The sequence below is a fragment of the Asterias amurensis genome, chromosome 2 (genome assembly GCF_032118995.1).
Source record: "Asterias amurensis chromosome 2, ASM3211899v1".
Taxonomy (NCBI): Eukaryota; Metazoa; Echinodermata; class Asteroidea; order Forcipulatida; family Asteriidae; genus Asterias; species Asterias amurensis.
This window is the reverse complement of record NC_092649.1, coordinates 23,818,702-23,839,295: the sequence shown is the minus strand read 5'-3', so window position 1 is coordinate 23,839,295 and position 20,594 is coordinate 23,818,702. Positions and strand designations below refer to the sequence as shown.

Here is a 20,594-nt window from a genome sequence, read left to right as displayed (position 1 = left end):
GAGTGGGGCAACAGCGCCCTCTCTTGAAATAAAAAAGGTAAACAGAAATGACTGAAAATGGAAACCGAAGATGACCACATCTCCACCAGTAAAGATGAAAAAGAGAGGTATTTGATTAATTTAAAGTGTAATAAATTGTACCAGGGTGTGCCTTCGTTTGCTGTGTATCAATAAGATATTGTTAGTTTCTAAGCTAAGGTCAAATGGTTTTTAATATATGGATGCAAATTTCTTATTATTTTCCTGTCACAACACAGCTGATCGATTCATTCATATCATTGATTGACATTGTTGTGCAAGCAAAGCATCAGTTATAGTGTATTGTCGGATTGTCATCTGTCCTTATCTACATGTTCTATGTATTTTGTACTGTGGCGGGTTTCCCGCAAGACTAATTCGAGTTCGGGAGTCCGGGGAGAAGTCCGACCGCTGGGTGGGCCTTAATTCCGAACCCAAATCGTACCTAAAACCCGGGGAATATACTACGAGCAGTCTCGGGCTAAGGCTGCATGCTCGTTTGGGTGGAAATCTACCACCCGATCGGTTATTGTTTGTCTGTTGCACTCTGGAGCCAGGGTTGGAAATATCTCTAGGGGTTTGGGAGAACATAAATGAGGGGATTCAGACACACAGGGTTAATTGCCTCCTGGGCATCTCACTTCCTCTTATCTTTCAATTCACAAACCTTTCACAATTCCTTTAACAAATCTGTCTTCCCGAGTGCACTCCTCGGAGGATCGACCCTGTATGCACTAGCATTCTAGCAATTTTACCAACCAAAATGCACCCGCTAGCACGCCGACTGTTTTGCTGTGTCTCTATTCGAGTTTCCAAGTTAGCTGGACTACTCAACTGATAATGAACAGCCACTCGCCAACCCTAAAGGTCAACTCTGATGCGATCTTTGTGATCAACGTTGGGCCATCCAAGCTCTTTATGGACTCAACTACCACCTGCCACTTTGTCACAACTACTCTAAAATGCTACTCAAATCAAAGCAACACAATCGTAAGCAACAATTTACGCAACTAACAGAACACGATCACTAGCTGCACTCAGCTACGTGGAAATTCCTTCTGTCCCAGAACTCTCGAATTTGCTCCCAGTCATGGTGTTGGCTGCCTCAACCTTAGAGGTCTTTAGGAGAGGAGTTGCGTCAAGCCGTCAAGTCTACATGTATTTAAGCAGCAGCTCAATTTTTACAATTGCACTTAATCTCACCTAATTATAAAGTATGCCCACCATGCATAGCTTCAAATCCATTAGTGTTATTATAATAATGAGATGATTATTTTTGTTTTCTGCGGTAGTGCTGATAAAGATGACCTAAGTGGGAAGAGTAGTGACCACTCCAAAGAAGAACCACCAGGACCTGGTTCCAGTCACATGGAGGATTGTCCAAACGCAAAGACCAATGATTTGAAGCAACCACACAAGACTACGCTCTTTGTTCCAGTAAAAGAGACACAATGGCCCATTGTTTACTCGCCTGATTATAATATTGGATTCCTTGGGCTTGAGAAACTTCATCCATTCGATTCGGGAAAATGGGGGAAAGTTTTCAATCACTTAAAAGGTACGATAAAACTTGGTAGTGGATATAGGTCCTATCTGGTGTTTGATGTAAATCTGTCCTCGGAGGTTCTGTCCCCATAATGGGAAATGCGCTGAAGGAGGAGATTCAAAAGAGGGCGGTTTAGTATGAGAAGATGTTTGTGCACAGTTTGCCATATGAAGAACAGAATCTCCTGCCACACCGGCACGGGCTATCTTTTACTAACAAACACTAATACATGTAATAAGACATTATATAAGACAGAGTAAAAGGCCCGGTCACACAGGCCCCGATAACGAGAACGAAAACAAAAACGATAGAAATGCACGCTTGTTTTTTTATCGTTATCGTTTTCATTCTCATTATCGGGGCCTGTGTGACCGGGCCTTAAGGCCCTCTTTGATGTGAACGCTGATAGCCTAAAACTCAGATTGTGTACACCTGTACATAAATGGCATGTTGTGCCACAATTGTGCCACATCACGCAATACGCGTGACACGCGCAGCAATCTCCTTTTAAGGAGTTGTTTACCCGAGGGCCTTACCATTTCATAGCTGGAGGGGTGTTGTGTTGAAAGAAATCAGCTATGAAATGGTAAAGCCCTCGGGTAAACAACTCCTTATAAGGAGATTGCTGTGCGCGTTGCGCGTATTGCAGGTTGTGGCACAACTGTTCCAGCCGTTGCTCTCGACCAATAGGAATGAAGAAACTGTCCTAAAAACAGGTGCAAGCTCGCGTGTCACGCCCATGTTTCAACACTTTTTACTGGTGTTATATCATCCGTTCAAACACCCCCACGTGATGCACTCTCACACAATCAGAATGGATAAACTGTCTTAGGTATTTACGAATATTGGTTTAAAAAGAAGAAAAAAAAAACCCACTGTTTTCTCAATGGATTTGTTACACAGTTTAAGGGTGTGTATTTCTACAACTTGATTGACACCCTCATTCAGACTACTACTTTATCTTTTGCAGAGGCTGGTATGATTAATGATGAAACAATAGTGCGCCCTCTAGAGGCAACGGAGGATGATCTGCTGGTTGCTCACACCAAGAAGTACCTTGACAGCTTAAGAGTATGTAACTTTCTCTGTTTATACATGTCATTTCTCAAATAGCTTAGTTCTCTCCCTTACACATTTAACACATTTTTCCTACATAAACCACCTCCATGCTGTTCAGTTGAACTTCAGAGCCAAGTTTCATAAAGCCTGTAAGCATAAAAAATTGCTAAGCACACACAAAACTTGCTTAACAGAAACTGGTTACCAGCCAAAATTCTATAAAGTTTACATCGTGCAACTGGTGCCCAACTCGATTTGTTTCTCATCAATAAGTAGTATTTTCTGCTTGAATTGGGCCCAGATCTGAAATAGTGACCTCTGTTGTCTAAACTGGCAGGCAAAAGAAAAGTAAATTTACTTCATCACTTAAGGGGGAAAAATTCTGGCACATGGCAGACAAACACAATGAATAGTACCGCTTATCAACTACCCTGTGAGCAGTTTTTGGGGGGGTTTGAACTTTTTCTGGAGTGTCTTTTAAAAGCTATCTATCAGTATTTAAACATGCGACCATGCAGGGGTGTAATAAAACTAACTTTAGTTGACAATTATTCAGTTGCTCTATAGCTCAAATTTCTCTTAAAACATGGGATGAAAAGGCCTGTGACTTTTTCAATTTAAATTTTACCAGTAAATTTGAGGGTTGCTTACATTGTTCAAACACTAACTGAACGTACTTTCAGTATAAGCTTGCATTTTTTAAGGTGTTCAAATATTGTGGGTGTTTTCTGTTTCTTGCAAGTAAAGTTACAACAACTACATAATATAGGACAAAAATACAAAATGGTATTTAAAAATCTTGTTTGTCCTTTTGTGGACTGTTCAACCATTATTGGTTTGCTTATTATGTCCTTGACCAATTGCATCCTAAATTTCATCCTTGAAAAATTTGGTTTTGTTCAAGAAATGTTTAGCCGTCAATGCTCCATGGTTCACCCCTTGCAGTCTAAACTCTTTCAATCCTGACCCATCTTTCCCCTCTAAGACAGTTGCTTGCTAGTTTGTAAAAGTGTTGTTTTTTTATTTATTATTTATGATCCTTTGTTATTCTGCACTTGTGGACACCTTCACGATCAATTATAACCTCATTCAGAATCAGAGCCCAATTTCATAGAGCTACTTTGGCATAAAAAGTTGCCAAGCATAAAATAAGTATGCTTACCAGAATAAGGTTACCAGCCAAAATACAATGTCACTTGTCATTGTACAACTGGTATCCCTGATCCTTTATGCTAAGCAATTATTTCCTGTTTAAGCAGCTCTATGAAATTGGGCCCTGTAAACTGTCACCTGGGCCCAATCTCATACAGTCGGATCTGTAAGCACAACAATTTGCTAAGCAAATTAAAATCTTGCTTAACAGAAATTGGTTACCAGCCAATATTCCATCAAGTTTGAAATGTTGCAACTGGTGCCTCACCTCATTGTTTTGCTTAACAAATAAACTTACTAAGCAGTATTTTCTGCTGAACAGCTTTATGAATTCAGGCCCTATCTTTGATTGTGTTTCAGCATGTTACATGTTTTTACTTCACGGTCACCGATGTAGGCCTTATCATTTCCTTCCTCACTAGCAAGTGTTTCTGATTTGCATATCGCATTTTGACCAAACAAGCATTTAATCTTTAGATGATGGCAACCAGACAAAATTTGTGTGGTGAAAGTCAAGTTCTTTGGCACAATAAGTTACACATTTTTAAAAGCAATGTGACTTCCTTGCCAAAAGTGTTGCCAAACAAAATTTTTACACATATACAACACACCACTGGGTGAGATTTAGGCTTGACCTGACATCAAAAGAATATTAATAGCATGGTCTTCCCCTGTGCAAAAGCTACATGTTGCGTATCGACCGATACTTGTAAATTGCATGCCACTACGCGAAGAAAAGAAATAGAATGCTCAAGATTGCACACTCGTTAGGTGTTTTAAAACCAAGATAAACACCAAGTTGAAACCATTCAGAATACCTTGTTTTAATCCACCGTGATTTGCTCTAACAAAAACTATTTTGGGTCCAGAATGCCCAACAGTTTTTAAAAAAAATCTTGGGAGAACCCTGATAGGTTATTTTTCCAATAATAAGAAGTGTTCAGCTAGGGCAGGTAAACAAATCTATATTCATGGTGAATGTTAGTGGGATGAAATAATCAAGTTGGAAATAATATTTAGACATTATTTGCAATTTGAAGCAAGTAAGCAGATCATTGAAATGTCCACTTGGGCTGTGGATATGCAAACTAGATTCCAAATCTATGTGTTTGTGTCTTGTTTGTATTGAGCATGAGACCCTCTCAACCCCTTCACTGTGGGATGGTACTAATAAGCCAGAAGAAGTATTTTGGGCTTTATTATTATGGGTAGGTACAAGCTTGCAATGTTGACAAAACTTATCCATCATGATGCAATCTATATTCTATATACACTCAAACAAGACTAAGTACTAAGTTTCAGACTCAGAACTGAGTCACAGTCTCTCAGAACTGAGTCACAGTCTCTCAGAACTGAGTCACAGTCTCTCAGAACTGAGTCACAGTCTCTCAGAACTGAGTCACAGTCTCTCAGAACTGAGTCACAGTCTCTCAGAACTGAGTCACAGTCTCTCAGAACTGAGTCACAGTCTCTCAGAACTGAGTCACAGTCTCTCAGAACTGAGTCACAGTCTCTCAGAACTGAGTCACAGTCTCTCAGAACTGAGTCACAGTCTCTCAGAACTGAGTCACAGAACCTCAGAACTGAGTCACAGAACCTCAGAACTAAGTCTCTGATTATCATAACCAAGTCTAAGGCTCTCAGAACTAAGTAATAGACTCGGAACCAAGTCTCAGACTCTCAGAACTGAATTTCAGACTCAGAACTGAGTCTCAGACTCTTAGAACCGAGTATCAGATTCCTAGAACTAAGTTTCTGACTCTCAGAACTGAGTTCTAACTGGTCTCAGAACTGAGTCTCAGACTCTCAGAACCAAGTCTCAGACTCTCAGACCTATTTATAATGTTTATTTAAATGCATTGAAATTTGTCCAGTATGTTTGTTTTTGATGTTAGTTGGTTATAAACTATCTTTCAAATTCAGAAAATACTTTACTAAAAAATGGAATCTTAAACCAAAGTACTTGCCCTATTTTGTTTTAAACTATACCTGTCTGTTAGACATAGTTTGTGAACAAACTTTATCCCTCTTCACATGTGCAACAAAGGTATTCTCATTTAACATTTTCGTAACAAAAATTACTCAACAAAACCAAATGGACTCTTATAAAAATCAGCTCGACTGAATTTTGTTATACAACAAAGCTTAAGTTCAATTTACTGTTTCTGTGATTGATTTTGAAAGACCACCCCAAGAACAATACATCATACATGTACATCAGAGAAGGGTTGTGTGATTATTGGTTGCACTCATTCACAATGTTTTACCTTCAGGTTGTTTCATTCACTTCAAATGGCTGACACTCTGTTTCTGTTTTTTATTATTTATTTTGCTTCAACAGGAAAACATTGCTGTAGCTATCCCTGAGGTATTTGTCCATCTCCCCTTTATAGTGTCTGGTGCAGAGTCTGTCCTCCTTTTCATTGTCAGTGTATGGCTCATTAACATAGACTTGGTGCAAGACCTGTTTGTTTTCTCTTTCCCTTCCTTTTCCCATTATGATTGAAGTACAGAATGTGCTCTTTGTAAAAGTAGTGACTCCTAAAATCAAAAGAGCATATGTATTCAAAGTCAAACTGGGGCAGGAAAGACCTGTGGCTGCAGATCCACTACCATTGGCAGCGCGCCTTATCAACCTACCGCCCGTCACTAAACCCGGGTAGGGATCACAATAATGCTGATTGGCTCCCAAAAGTGACTACATCACATGCACGCTTATTAAACCTCTTTTGAGCACTTGTATGGCGCCCCTAGAACTACTAGTATGCGCGTGTCAAAATGCAAGAATTATAATGTGATTTCATTTCAAATGAATCATGTTTTTACACAGTCACCCTAAAATGCATACATGTACACAGTTAGACATATCACAATATCAAAGAAGAATGAGAAGGGACCAGTCTCTCTTTGACTTGATGCCTCTTTTGCAGGTTACCGTACTATGAGTGGGCGCGACAGTGGGTCAGCCACAGGCCTAATTGTATTGTGCTAGACTCTAGAACATACATGTATGAATGAACCAATTCCAGGGGGTTATGAGCAAGGCATGCTGGGGAAAAAAGTGTGGCGAGATTGGTTACCCCTGGGAACGAGGTTGCTGTGGCTGTTACTGAGACAGTCACAGTAAAAAACAGAGCTCAGTAAAAAGTATTTCCAACTTCTGCATGCAACTTCTCCTACACAACGTTTGAACTGTGTTAGTGAAACCTTTGACAGTATACACAATGTTCGTGTTAGGTTTCTTATTCTGTGTTTGTTTAGCAGGAGCACTGTTTTTGATGTAATGGAAGTCAATCTTATGATGGCACATAGGGGGTTTCTTTCGTCCTTTGTACGAGTCCGTGTAGACACAAACCTTATAGTCCATTGGACAAACTGTGGTTGGGAATCATTCTTTTGGACATGACGCTGTGAAGCATCCACAAATTGTCCATATTGGTTTCCAGTGTTCAATCTTTTAGTTTTAAAATGTGTCACGTGGTAGTGTTATTGTTCTATGTGAGGTTGGCCACTTAAAAATTCCCCAACTACAACTTGACATGCTGTCAAATTGATATGGGGAAGATTGTTCCTTTCACAGAATAAAGTGGAAAACAAAGCCATTTTCAAACAGAAAATGTAAATAAAAACAATTTAAAAAATGCCTTTGTACAGTTTTTCTCAGTATTCTATGATGCTTTATTAAAAAATAAATCAGCTTAAAAGTTGCACGCTTGCATTTGGACAAACAGGTTGGGAACTATTATTTTTGAAATGCTGTGAGGAAGTGATCACTCCATCATATCACTTGATAAGTGATCATTTTGTATTTATCATGACTTAAACAATTAACAGGTTGTTGCACCATGTCTTTTTTCTATTACAAAATTGTAAAGTCTAATAGCAACTTTAAAAAAATATTCCTTTCCCTGACTTTAATACTTGATCTTGCTGATATTTAAGATTTTAGTTAAACTGGGCAATCATATAGCTTTATTAACTTAATTTATAAACTATTTTTTGTTTTTCAATCATGAATTTAATATTTGAAACAAATAAGCAACTTAAAATGAATGAATGAACAAGAGATTTTGTGTTGTTTGTGTTAATTCAGAAAACTGGATATAAAGCTATCCATAATTTCTTTGTTGTCATTGTTTTGTTGTTTCGTTTTAAACTTGTTTAATTTACTCAATATGGTGTATTAATGTTCTTGTTTGTCTTGTTTTGTACATTGTTAACATTGTCATCTTTGTTTCCTTTTTATGAATGCAAATGATTCTTGGGGAAAAGGGAAAAGAACAAAGAGAATTCACCCACATTTTGTTTGATGTATTGTCAATTATAGAAAGTGTACTGAGAGAAATTTTTATTTTTCGATCTCTTCTTAAACTTTCTGCATGCGTTGTCATTCTGATGTATCAAATCAAATGGCAGACTAGATAAATTGTATGAATCAAAGCTTTATTTTTCTAGGATTTAATTTGATTCCAGAGCTAAGCTTGGGCGATACCACGATATTATCGATTATTGCAATACTAATTTGGAAACGATTTCGATATCGGATTGATTTGGTTTTAATCGAAATATCGATGTATGGCGATATATCGCGATATCGACTAAGTATCGCAATATCGCGATGTATTTCCTAGCTGAGACATCTTGCACCCCATAGCTTTGGAGTAAAACCAGAAAAATAGGTCATTATAGAACACCTCTCTTATGCTATGACTGTCTTTGCTACAACTTTCACTGGGAGTTTGAAGACTGATAATGTCAAATTTAATTAATCGCGATTATATCGAATATCGCAATATATTGTCGGCGATATATCGTGAATAAAATAAACCGATATCGCCCAAGCTTATCCAGAGCCCAATGTCATGGCTTTTGTTAGCGCCAAATTCTGAGCTTACACTTAAGTGTTCTGGACTCGCTGTGTAAGTGAAGAGTAATGTCGAGTCTGACCACGCACAAGCGAAAATACCTTGCTAACCTGTGACATACGCTTGACATAAGCGCGGAATTCCCTGCTGATTCTTTGCTTACAGTAAACAGAGCGATGAAATTAGGCCTTGGTTCCGTTTCTTAAGATGCTTTATTTTGTTTCAAAACTTCTTGATATATAAAGCTTGTTAGGACCCTCTATTTTATATTTTTAATTTGGCACAAACTTTATGTTGCATGTTTTAAAATTCTTGTCACTGGTTATTTTGGGTTACACTTTCACATTTTGAACCCGTATTTTCCCAGACCCAAATAATAACATTTAAAGGTGCCTTAACTTTAAGAAAACCTTTTAATGCCACTGGACACTATTGGTTATTACTCAAAATAATTATTAGCATAAAACCTTACTTGGTAACAAGTAATAGAGAGCTGTTGATAGTGTAAAACATTGTGAGAAACGGCTCCCTCTGAAGTAATGTAGTTCTAGAGAAAGGATTAATTTTACACTAGAACATTTTAACTTGATTTTGAGACCTCAGAGTTTGATTTTGGCTCGAAATCAAGCATCTGAAAGCACACAACTTGTGCAAAAACTGTGTTTTTTCTTCCATCATGCTCTCGCAACTTTGATGACCAATTGAGCTCATATACTTTCACAGGTTTGTTGTTTTATGCATATTGAAAGCCGTTGTTGGCTAACAATTTTGTGGCCAAATGTATACCTTACCTTAGGAAAGCCACACTCAGTAACTTATTTCCTGTTTTTTTTTTTAAATTTATTTTATTGTCATCCAGTGGAGTGTAACAGTCGCCAGTATTACAGAAATACCTCCAGTGGCTCTTCTTCCAAATGTTGTAGTTCAGAAGAAAGTATTGAAGCCACTTAGAATACAAGCAGGAGGTACAATCCTGGTAAGTACAAACCCCTGTTCACACTGTATCTCATATTATTATTATTATTATTATTATTATTTATTCGACCAATACAAGGTACAACAATCAAGTTACAATAGCACAAGACAGAACATTAACGGGAAAAAAACATTTATGAAAAAGCAAGAAATAAGGAAAATAAATACAGAATAAAATAAAAGAATAAATAAGGTTAAATTACATTAACTTAAATAAATTATTTGAAAAAGAAAACGAAAGCAAAACATAAACACAATAAGAGGGCGGCTGAGGGCGGAGCATGCAGGAGGAAAACAGAACCAAATGGGAACGTCAACCATAAGGGATAAAAAACAAGGACAAATCATGCGGGTCAGGGGTAACAAAAGTATCCCGTGGAGTACAGCCCCAGGGAGGTCCCAGAAGTTTTGATTCCCCATTATTACCCTGGCGCACTTTCACACTGTCGCTGTCTAACCCCAGAGAGGCCCCAGAAGTTTAGTGTCCCCATTATTACCCTGGCGCACTTTCACACTGTCCCTGCCTATTTGTAGCCTCTTTTTTTTCACAAAATAAATAAATAAATCATCCAATCTGTACTCTGTCTTAGTAGCTTTCAGAGGAAATTATTTCTTTGGAGGAATGTTACTAGTATGAACTTGATAATCAGTGAGCTTTTAGACTGAAATTAATTTTTGTTATAAAATGTATATTTATCTACCATTCATTACCTTTAAAGCACCCACCCAACATTGGTAATGATGACAAATAACCCAGTACCCACACTTTATAGTTTCATTTCATTTTATTTGCCAGCAAACATGAACAATTTCATTGAAAAATTGCAACTCAAAAGATTTACACGAACAAGCAATACAAAAGTTTTAAGAAGAACACAAACATGTAAAAACACTAAGCAAAGTACTGAGAAATCCGGCCTGGCCGTGGGCAGAGGAAAAAATCTCCAGTGGGGGTGGTACACAAAAAGCAAGAAGCAAAACAAAAGACAAGAACCCTGGCAGGGAAAGCCAATAGTGACAAAAAGTAACTTTCAAAGTGGCTGACCTTTTTGTTCTAGACAACCACTAGGACAACCACAAGACCAAACACAACCTCCCCAGGAAGGATACCATACAACCACCATCCAGCCAAGCCAGGCAACTCAGAAAAAAAAAGGATAAGTTAAAAAAAACTTACAAAAAAAACAATATACAAAGAATTGCAAACTCGTTTTTTAGACACTAAGTTTTGGATTGTGCATAATATAATATAGCATTTCAAGCAAAATATTTCAAGGGTTGTTTTCCACTATGACCATATCATGTAGGCAAGGCCAAAGTAATGTTCATATTCAATAATATTTATGCTTCTAATCTTATCAATGTTGGCACACCCTTTAAAGTGTTTGGCTACTTTTTGTACAACACAAAACACAATTATGTCCACAGATTTACATTAAACATATACGGTTTGAAGATATTGATAGTAGAAAGCTTCCCTTCAAATATTACTTGCTGGAGTGCTGTAGTTTGTGAGAAATGAGTAAAACAATGTAACACAAAAATGTTGTCTCATGCAGTGAGTAGGGATTCATGTCATGGCCAAACTTGATCTACAAAAGGTATCAAAACCCTTTAAAAAAAAATTATGTTTTTTTACCATTCTACAGGCCGGCAAGTTGGCTGTTGAGCGTGGCTGGGCAATCAACATAGGTGGAGGTTTTCATCATTGTTCCAGTGAGAGGGGAGGCGGTTTCTGTGCTTATGCAGACATTACATTAGCCATCAAGGTCAGTACACAATCTTCAATTCAACTCACTTCTTTATTTCATCAAAAAATATCCCCTCAGCCAGTCACTTTATAAGGTGATCCCTCTCTTACTGCTTTTCTGGTCAATCTCAAACTTACCGGTAATTGTTATCACTGGTTTTACATGCAGGTTGAGTGGCCTCCGACTGGAACCTTCCAAACAGATAGGGACTAAAGCGGGAGACGGCAAACATATGTAGGGCTATAGCTCAGTTGGTAGAACACCAGCACATTAATCTGGCGGTCGCAGGTTCATGTCTCGCTCCAGTCAACTTCTTTTCTTTGTTCAACCCAAAACTATACTGCACCTGGATGGTTGAAAATACACAAATTGTTCAATTTCCATGAAAAAGTTATGAGCATAGGTACTAAATTAAAACTACTTGATGTGAGGAATAACACTTGGATAAACAAAATAGTTTGAAGTAATGGCAAAAGAAAGAGAACAATAATGTGAAGGGAAGGGTGAAGGGGAATGAGTTGGGTCTTCTTTTAGGAATTTGTTTTCCTTTCTTTTTAGTAAGTTTTTAAAAGTATTTGTATGCGTGTTTTTAAAGGAACACGTTGCCTTGGATCGGTCGAGTTGGTCTTCGGAAAGGATTTGTAACCGTTTGTTATAAAATGCAAATGGTTATAGATAATTTATAAGTAGAATATAATGATCCACACAAACATGCCTCGGAATGCACGACTTTCCTTTTTATGTCCCGAGGAAAAACGGTCGGCCATTCATGGGAGTTTTCCATAAATGGCCGACTGTTTTAGTCGACAATGTAAAAGGAAAACCACGCAATTTCGAGGCATATTTGTGTCGATCATTGTATTCTACCTTTACACTATCTTTCCAATCATTTATGGATTTTATAACAAACGGTTACAAACGCTTTTTATCGATCAATTGTCCGATTCAAGGCAACGTGTTCCTTTAAGCTTACTGAATGAAAGGATGGTCTAACCCCAATGTTTCTATTATCTTTTCTCACTTTCCACCTCTGGCACCTTGGTTCCAGCCTGGGACACTTTTTGGGTTGGTGTTCAGTCGGCAGTTTTCAGTCCCTAATGGAGTTGGGTTTTCCTGGATTAATTTTCTTGGGTTTTCCTCTGACATCTTAAACTGAAACTTCTTCCTTTTTGTGTCTTCTCTCCGTTGGGTTCTTTGCTAGTACAGTGATTAAGTTCACTGAGGTGGCATGGTTGGCTTGTGCGTAAAGCGCTCGCCTCTCACCAAGGTGACCCAGGTTCGATTCCCTGCCAGGGCCATATGTGAGTTGTGCAATGGTTCTCTTCTGTGCCACAAGGATTTTCCAGACTATCTGGTTTTCCTCCCTTGGGAAAAATCAAACACTTTCGATCTTGGCTGTGCTCCGTGGTCATAATGGGTTGATGTGGCTGGCAGCTAAATGCGCCCTTGCATGCCTGCTTCTCGAACACATTGTAGCCGCGTCCTTCGCCAATTCAGCTCTTACTAACTGCGAGTAAGGATGATTAGCCCCCCAAATTATTATAATTATTATTATTATTATTGTGAGAGTCCTTGGCTTCACAACCAGAATAAATAAAATGAATTGAAATATTTGTTTTCAGTTCCTTTTGGAGCTTGGTCTTGCTACAAAGGTGATGATAGTTGATCTAGATGCCCATCAAGGCAATGGCCATGAAAGAGACTTCATGAACATGCAGGAAACAGTCTACATCCTCGATATGTTTAATAGAAACATCTACCCTCATGATGGATTTGCAAAACGTAAGTTTAGATTGTAAGGAATTGGTTGGGTAACATCGTGATTGATTTCCGTTTGAAGTTCATTAGCGTTTGAGGAAATTAAAGACCAAGTAATAATTTTCTCACTAACGATGAGTCACAAAAATGGCACAAAATTAAATAACTAAATAATAATAATGACAGGTAGCTTACCCACGCCGCGTGGGTAGTTTAACCGAGCCAAAGATGCCAAAAGGAAGATTGACCGAGTCAGTTTAACCGAGCCAGAAAGTCCAGTGCGGACGCTACGACTTGGTTAAATCTCCCATCCGTCTGTGACCTTACACCGGCCGAGACATGTTTTGTCATGAAAGAATAAGATTTTTTGTACAATCAAACAATTTAATGTAGCAAATATCAGGAATGCATCTCTTGAGCTGAATTTTCCCGTACACTGGTTTATAGTTCGAGAAATGACCAGTTTGGAAGTTACGATCAAAAGTGTTAATATGAGGGCGATTTGTAGATTCTCTTCTTCATCGCATCATGGCATGGACATCTAGGCCCAATTTCATAGAGCTGCTAAGCACAAAAATTTGCTTAGCACGAAATTTCTTCCTTGATAAAAACAGGATTACCAACCAAATTTCCACGTGATTTTCAGGATAAGCAAACAACAGCTGAATACCAGTAACACGCAATATGCAACAAATGGAAATTTGGTTGGTAATCCTGGTTTTATCAAGGAAGAAATTTCATGCTAAGCAAATTTTTTTGCTTAGCAGCTCTATGAAATTGGGCCCTAGTTACATGTATAACCATAGCTGTAGCCACACATTCGGACCATCCTATTCTTGTAGCACTGATCCTTTATATATCACTTGAACACTTTGAATTATGATGACTCTGTATTCTTTAATTTTCAGGAGGAATAAGAAAGAAAGTTGAGCTAGATTTGTACACAGAAAATGGTCCATTCCTGAGAGCTGTTGAAAAGTATGTATTTTTTTAAAATGTTGACTTTCTTTATTATTGAAAAGTTTTCATGCAAAAGGTGTACATGTGTTTGAAATGGTGCTAATTAGGCTGCCTTGGTGATTTGTTTCCCTGACATGTTTGTATTTTGTATCTTTCTCTCTTTGTATATTTTATTGTTCTCTTTATGCGCTTAGAGGCTTTTCGCATTAGGCGCTTTACAAATGTCTTATTATTTATTGTTGTTATTTATTGTTGATGCAGACATTTGAAGCAAGCTTTAGAGGAATTCCTGCCTGATTTAATTGTATACAACGCTGGTACTGACATATTAGAAGGTGATCCATTGGGGGCATTATCCATTACACCAGAGGTAAGCGTTTTGTTTAATCCTTTCCTTTTATATTTGAGAATCAAGAAACAGTTATATATTTGGTTTGCGGTAACATCATGTGTGTATCTACTTGCCAGGTAGAATTTGTTCTTAGAGAACTGTCTTTTGTTATTCTACTAACGCGGAGTTTATTATCAGATGTTCGGAGATTTCTCAGTTCTGAAAAGAACTGTCCTGGTTTCTTCAACCAATTACTTCTATTGCATTTTGGACCTTTTTGGGGTTCTTATTGGTTGGGTTGATAGATGGGTAAGACCCCACTGTACTGTACCTAGGCATGAAAAGATTCATAAACCTACACATGTGTAAAACTTCACAAGATGATGTAAAACAAATTGCAGGAGGAGGAGGAATATCAGCTTGATGTGCCCAACTTTGAGACATAAAGCCCTTTTCACACGGCGAAAATGTAGCCAGGGTCCCTTGCTACAAAATTATGTTTGTGGATTGTTAATTTGTTATCACCGTGTGTGACTGATTTGTGAGCTTTCACACTGCAAAGTTAAAAAACTAACAACCCTTGTGCGACATGAGAGTGATATGTCGAATTGGTAATCCTGATCACCTTATTAGTTGGACAAGGTAGCACCCACAATAGCATGCGCTGTATGGGCATTTTCACCTAGGACATCGTTCAATAAACAAGGGTTCCTTTCACAAGATGATGTAGCCCACATCCTTGGTTAAAACTTCCGCTAGTGTAAGATTTTGTCGTAGGTCTGGACCTCCGACAAAATGTAGCAATGTTGGACAAGATTTGACAAGGGACCCTGGACACTCCAAAAATGATAATCCTTTCACACGAGGTGCATTTTGTAAAATCTTACAACCATGCTACAATTTAGCAAGGGACCCTTGCTAAATTGCTCTGGTGTGAAAGGGGCCAACTGAACTGCTCCACCGCTTCATGCATCATTGTTACAGGGCATTGAACAGAGAGATCAGCTGGTGTTTGAGATTGCCCGGAAGCGAAGCAAACCCATACCAATCTTAATGGTTACATCAGGTGGATACCAGAGGAATAATGCACGGATTATAGCTGACTCTATACTTAACCTAAGACATTTGAAGCTGATTGAATGCACACAGGCAGAGGAGTACCTTCAGGAACAAGTTGGTGAGCTGCAAATCCTTGTCACTTTCGAAAAATAATAATAACTGAATTTATTTAGCGTCAAATTACCCAAGGATGCAAGGCGCTTAAGGGAAATAAAGAAAGACAAATGTAATGGGGAAACCTGCTACCAGTTGGGAACATTTTACTGCCCTAGAACTGTAAGGGTCATGGGTTCGAATCCCACCCGAGTAACATGCCTGTGATATTTTGTTCACAGAACTCGGGAAAGTACCGAGTATACAGTGCTAACACACATCGGTGTATGGGTAAAAAAAAAAATTAATAGCATTTTACTGGGTTCTCCCTATGCTCAAGTTAGCAAATCGAGCCAATACAACAAGGGGGTTGGGTTGTAGTTTTAACCAAATCATCAGAGAAAGCAGTCAATATTTGTTTTATAATGGCCCAAACATACAAGACGGATGTACTAGGAAGTTGCTGTTGCTATGGGTATAGTACACTGGTTGCTACAGGTTGCAATACCAGGTGAAGTTGATATTTAATTGACAGACAATACAGTAGGAAGGTTTAAATAAGGGAATCAATGTGTGGTGAAGAGGTTTTCAACTAGGGGTTTAATCCCAACGAGGCCTGGTTCTTAATAATTTTACCGACTAGTTGAAAACCGATTCAAACACTTTGATTCCCATTCATAAACACCTTTTCGGTCAAAAAAATCAACACTTTTTGGTCAAAAATTTAAATAAGTGCACAAATTATAATTGTTCAATGATTTCTTTCAACACAACACCCCTCTAGCTGTAAAATGGTAAAGCCCTCCGCCACCCACGGGTAAGCAACTCCTTATAAGGGAATGCTGTGCGCGTCGCGCATATCGCGTGATGTGGCACAACTGTTTCAGCCGTTGCTCTCGACCAATAGGAATGAAGAAACTGTCTTATAAGAACAGGTGCACGCTCGCATGTCACGCCCATGTTTCAACATTTTTTACTGGTCATAAACAAAGGTTTATTACACACCCACGTGACGTGCTCTCCACCAATATAGCGAAACTGCCTGAGGTATTTATGAATAATTGTTTACCAAATATTATTCATGGCTTTATTTTCATATGATAGCTGCATCATCTCCAGATGTCTCGACAGAAGCAACGTCAAGCACCAACCCATCCAGAAGTTGGGGCTCATTCTTCACCAAGAAATTCAAGAAGTAAAACAAAACTATTTTAACTATAAATCTATGATATTTGTGGGTTATTTAGAGCCCTCCAACTCTAAACTAAGTAAAGTTTTCAGTAAGGTAAAACAAACCTTAAACAGCAACTCAAGTACATGGATTCAGTATGGTGGAGGAACTGTGTACAGAAATATCCATTTACTGTGTTGATGTATTCACCACATCAGGCGTGTTGCAACAGGATTGGCTGGCTGGCAATGGTCACCCCATATTTTGCCCTTGTTTGGCAGATTCAAGACTCAAGAGTTTTGACAATTTTCTGGACCTGCTTAAAGTCTTGTATCTTTTGGTATTATTATAAATGGTCAGACAGTGGGAGGGTTAATCCACTGCATTGTATTTTAATCCCATCAAGTCATATGCAGCTAATAAGCTGATTGGCAATACATGTAGCTTCCTGTAGTCACTTTCCGTCCCGTCATAGTTTTCCTGATGTTCAGTAAAAGTGAGAAAGCTACAAACCAAAAATACCAATTGAAAAGAATATTTTTGAAATTGACCAGTTTTCTCACTTGTTTTTTTCAACATATGCATGAGATAACAGATCAATTGGTCGTCGCAGCTGCGAGATAATAATGAAAGAAAACACACCCTTGTCACCTGAAGGTGTGTGCTTTTAACTTGTTTATAATGCACTTCACCATTTTAATGTAATTTTGATATGTGTACACTTCTGAATTGTTCGTAATTATTGATTAAAAAATCAGGCCCCAACCTAAAGGTTTTGAAAAACAAAAAACAATTCTGCCGTTGATGGCGCGAGTCAAAGGACAATGCCGCTGACGTCATGTCGGGGAGTTTGCTTTGTTATACCTCCACGCTGCAACAAAGCGACTTTACAAATTGGAGCTCCCAACTATGACGTTTTGAGAGTGGTTATGTAACGGGGCTTTTCGCAAATCTTTCAGAAAAGCGCTGGATAAGGGCATTCGAAATTATTGGTTTCTTTTACACAATTGAAATCTATTTATAATCATATGACTCGATTTCCTTATTCATTAAAAAACATTTAAGTGAAATTCAGCAAAGTTCGCGACTTGACATTTTCGTTCAAGCAGGTCTTTAAGCACTATTTTCTGCCGAAGCAGCCCTATTTAATTGGGCTCAGGACTCTTTGGTGCAATATTGAAAAGCCTTCTACCCCTGAAAGAAGCCAAATAAGCAGGCCAGTTAAACAAGGTTCTTTTGAAATATTAGATTGACGTTTGTCCAGTAAAGAAAGAAACTGACATTTGGTTATTCAAGCCTACAATGACAAAGGATACACATGTTTCTTGCCACGATGTAAAACTTTTATCGCACAACTTAATATTTATGTCAATACAAAATGTAAATACTTAATGTGCAAAATAATTTAACCTAACCATGGAGGAAGGAGTTCCTTCCTCCTATGACCTAACTGTGGTTTATCAATGTAATTACTGTGTTTAAGTACAGTATATTATAACATTGTATGATTGATTTTTATATGTATTTTTTAGTAGTGTTTGTTTATGTGTATTTGTAATCTAAGTCTTTCTTATCACTTGCACAAACATGTTCTTTGCATACAATTTCATCATAATGTCAGACCACTTTATTATCAAGTACTTTCAAGTAATACGATTTTTACTTTTCATCATAGGGAAAGACAGCTTCATTTGCATAAAATAAAGTTCTTCCAAACAGTTAAAATCCAAAGACTCCAAAGACCTTATGCACATGACATCATTTGAGTAGGGCGCCATGGGTCAAAAGGAGGTTTTATTTGCCAATCTTTTTCAACACACGTACAAACCTGTGCATTGTTTTGTGATCGGTTTACCTTTAAAGATGATGTTCACTTGTCAGTCTCGTTTGCCATGCATATAAATCTGTGCATCCCATTGATTCTTCATCCATACGTCTAAGATGGCGACTTGATGACATTGATGCATAAGGTCTATTGTTTCAGATGTCCAAACCAAACAATGTACTATTGTCTATCTACCAGAACCAGTTTATTGTAAAACTTGTGGTGCTATACTTTAACCTCAATACAAGTAATCAATGTTTTGTGGGGAGTGTTTCTTGGTTAATATTATGCTAAATGGGAAACCAAATTTCCAAGTTATATTAAAAAATATGATATACATGTTATTGGGAAGATTTTGAGATGCTCAATGACAAAAGTTGTTTTGGCCCCAAACTACATGTACTTATACAGAACTTCAGGAGTGCTTTCAAAACAGGCATGACATTTTTACCAAATACGTGTACGTAGATGAAAAGACTATGAAAGCCTTCACCTTACATGCATGAATGCCAGTGGTGTTTCAAAGACTAGTTTTTAAGAGCACTGGGTTTCTGATTAGCAGAGTGTGGATTTGAGTGCCGTATCTCAACATATATGCATACAATAACAAACCTGTGAAAATTTGAGCTCAATCGGTCGTCGAAGTTGTGAGATAATAGTGAAAGAAAAAACACCCTCCGTCACACGAATTTGTGTGCTTTCTGATGCTTGATTTCGAGACCTCAAGTCGAGGTCTCGAAATCAAATTCGTGGAAAGTAACTGATTTCTCGAAAACTACGTCACTTCAGAGGCAGCTGTTTCTCACAATGTTTTATACTATCAACCTCTCCCCATTACTGGTAATCAAGAAAGGTTTTATGATGATAATTATGTTGAGTAATTACCAATTGTGTCCACTGCCTTTAAGACTTGGGCCCTCTTATAAGTTATATTGAAACAACACTGAGAAAATGAGTATTGAAAACATGTATTGAAAATGTTCCTAAAATGCAAGTAAATGTAATAACACAGGATATTGTGGGGCAAACTAACTGTAGAGAATTTGTGGCTGGTACAGAACTTCTAGTGAAATAAAATGGGTATGCTAAAACATTAGAAATACCCTTTAGATAATCATAGAAACTTACATGAAACCGAAGCTAGCATGCAGCGCACCAAATACAAATACATACATCATGTATACTGTACTTCACTTTCATCAACCCAGTATGCCAAGCCTCAGCCCTCCACACACAAGATGTTGCCTGGCCGCACCCCAAATGCTAACTCAACCCAAATGCTAACTCAACCCTGTCTAGAATTCTCTGACCAGGGATGTGGAATTAAACACTTAAGAAATGTGACTCAAGGAGAAGGATGTCCTAATGTCCCATTACAAATGTCACATCAAGTTCTGAACAACAAGAATTGGTCCAGTGGGTTACAGGTGGATGCATGAATGTAAAGTTTGACAAAGGAACACAAATTGAATATATAGGAGGGGCCTGCTAGCTGTCAATCTCAACAGTCACTGAGCTGGACTAGTCCACATCCTCCACTGGGGAGGAAGCTGAGCACTGAACAATACAGTTGTACATAGTGAAAATATGAACTGGTGTGTGGATTTGTCTTGGGGTCATGGGATACAGAAGCCTTCTATTTTTAGACCACCTAGGTCAAATGTCGAGAAACAGACTGGCTTCTTGCTGGCATGTGTTTGTAAACAATACTTTTCTTGTTTTTCCATGGTCCAAATATTGTGAGACCAAAGGAAATATCTCAAACTATAAGATTTCTTGCAAACTGTGTCGTATCCAGGCATGTAAGTAACTATCCATGAAAAAAGAGGAAAAGAGAAAACTGGGCAAGAAAAAGATTATATTCCTATACTTTTGTACACGGAAAGTAAAGTAAAAAAGAGGAATATTAAAACCCAAAAAGAGGAAATCAGTTGAAAAGAGGAAGTCTCACATGCCTGCATATCTCAAGGCCTGTAATGCCATCATTTGGGGACTAAAGAGCCAGTCACACTGCAGCGATAACGAAAATGA

The 20,594-nt window shown here is 38.1% G+C and overlaps 1 protein-coding gene across 2 annotated transcripts; it reads left to right on the top strand.

The window, feature by feature from the left end:
• The first annotated feature begins 42 nt into the window (after positions 1–42).
• Positions 43–20,556, top strand: LOC139954267 (histone deacetylase 11-like). 2 transcript variants are annotated; one of them, XM_071953996.1, is made up of 11 exons: positions 43–107; positions 1,311–1,576; positions 2,535–2,635; positions 6,117–6,143; positions 9,500–9,616; positions 11,265–11,384; positions 12,989–13,148; positions 14,033–14,102; positions 14,346–14,454; positions 15,400–15,592; positions 16,672–20,556. In XM_071953996.1, exons 1-11 carry the CDS (start codon positions 58–60, stop codon positions 16,764–16,766), a joined length of 1,308 nt encoding a protein of 435 aa, XP_071810097.1. In that variant the 5' UTR covers positions 43–57; the 3' UTR covers positions 16,767–20,556. The 2 variants fall into 2 exon arrangements, with proteins under 2 accessions (XP_071810097.1, XP_071810098.1); XM_071953997.1 differs by lacking the exon at positions 6,117–6,143.
• The last annotated feature ends 38 nt before the right edge of the window (positions 20,557–20,594 follow it).

Excerpts from the sequence above, each read along its gene's own strand:
- LOC139954267 (XM_071953996.1), top strand. The coding sequence starts at position 58 with ATGGAAACCGAAGATGACCACATCTCCACCAGTAAAGATGAAAAAGAG. Across the intron at positions 6,144-9,499 it reads TTGCTGTAGCTATCCCTGAG|TGGAGTGTAACAGTCGCCAG; the intron begins GTATTTGTCCAT and ends ATTGTCATCCAG. Across the intron at positions 15,593-16,671 it reads GTACCTTCAGGAACAAGTTG|CTGCATCATCTCCAGATGTC; the intron begins GTGAGCTGCAAA and ends TTCATATGATAG.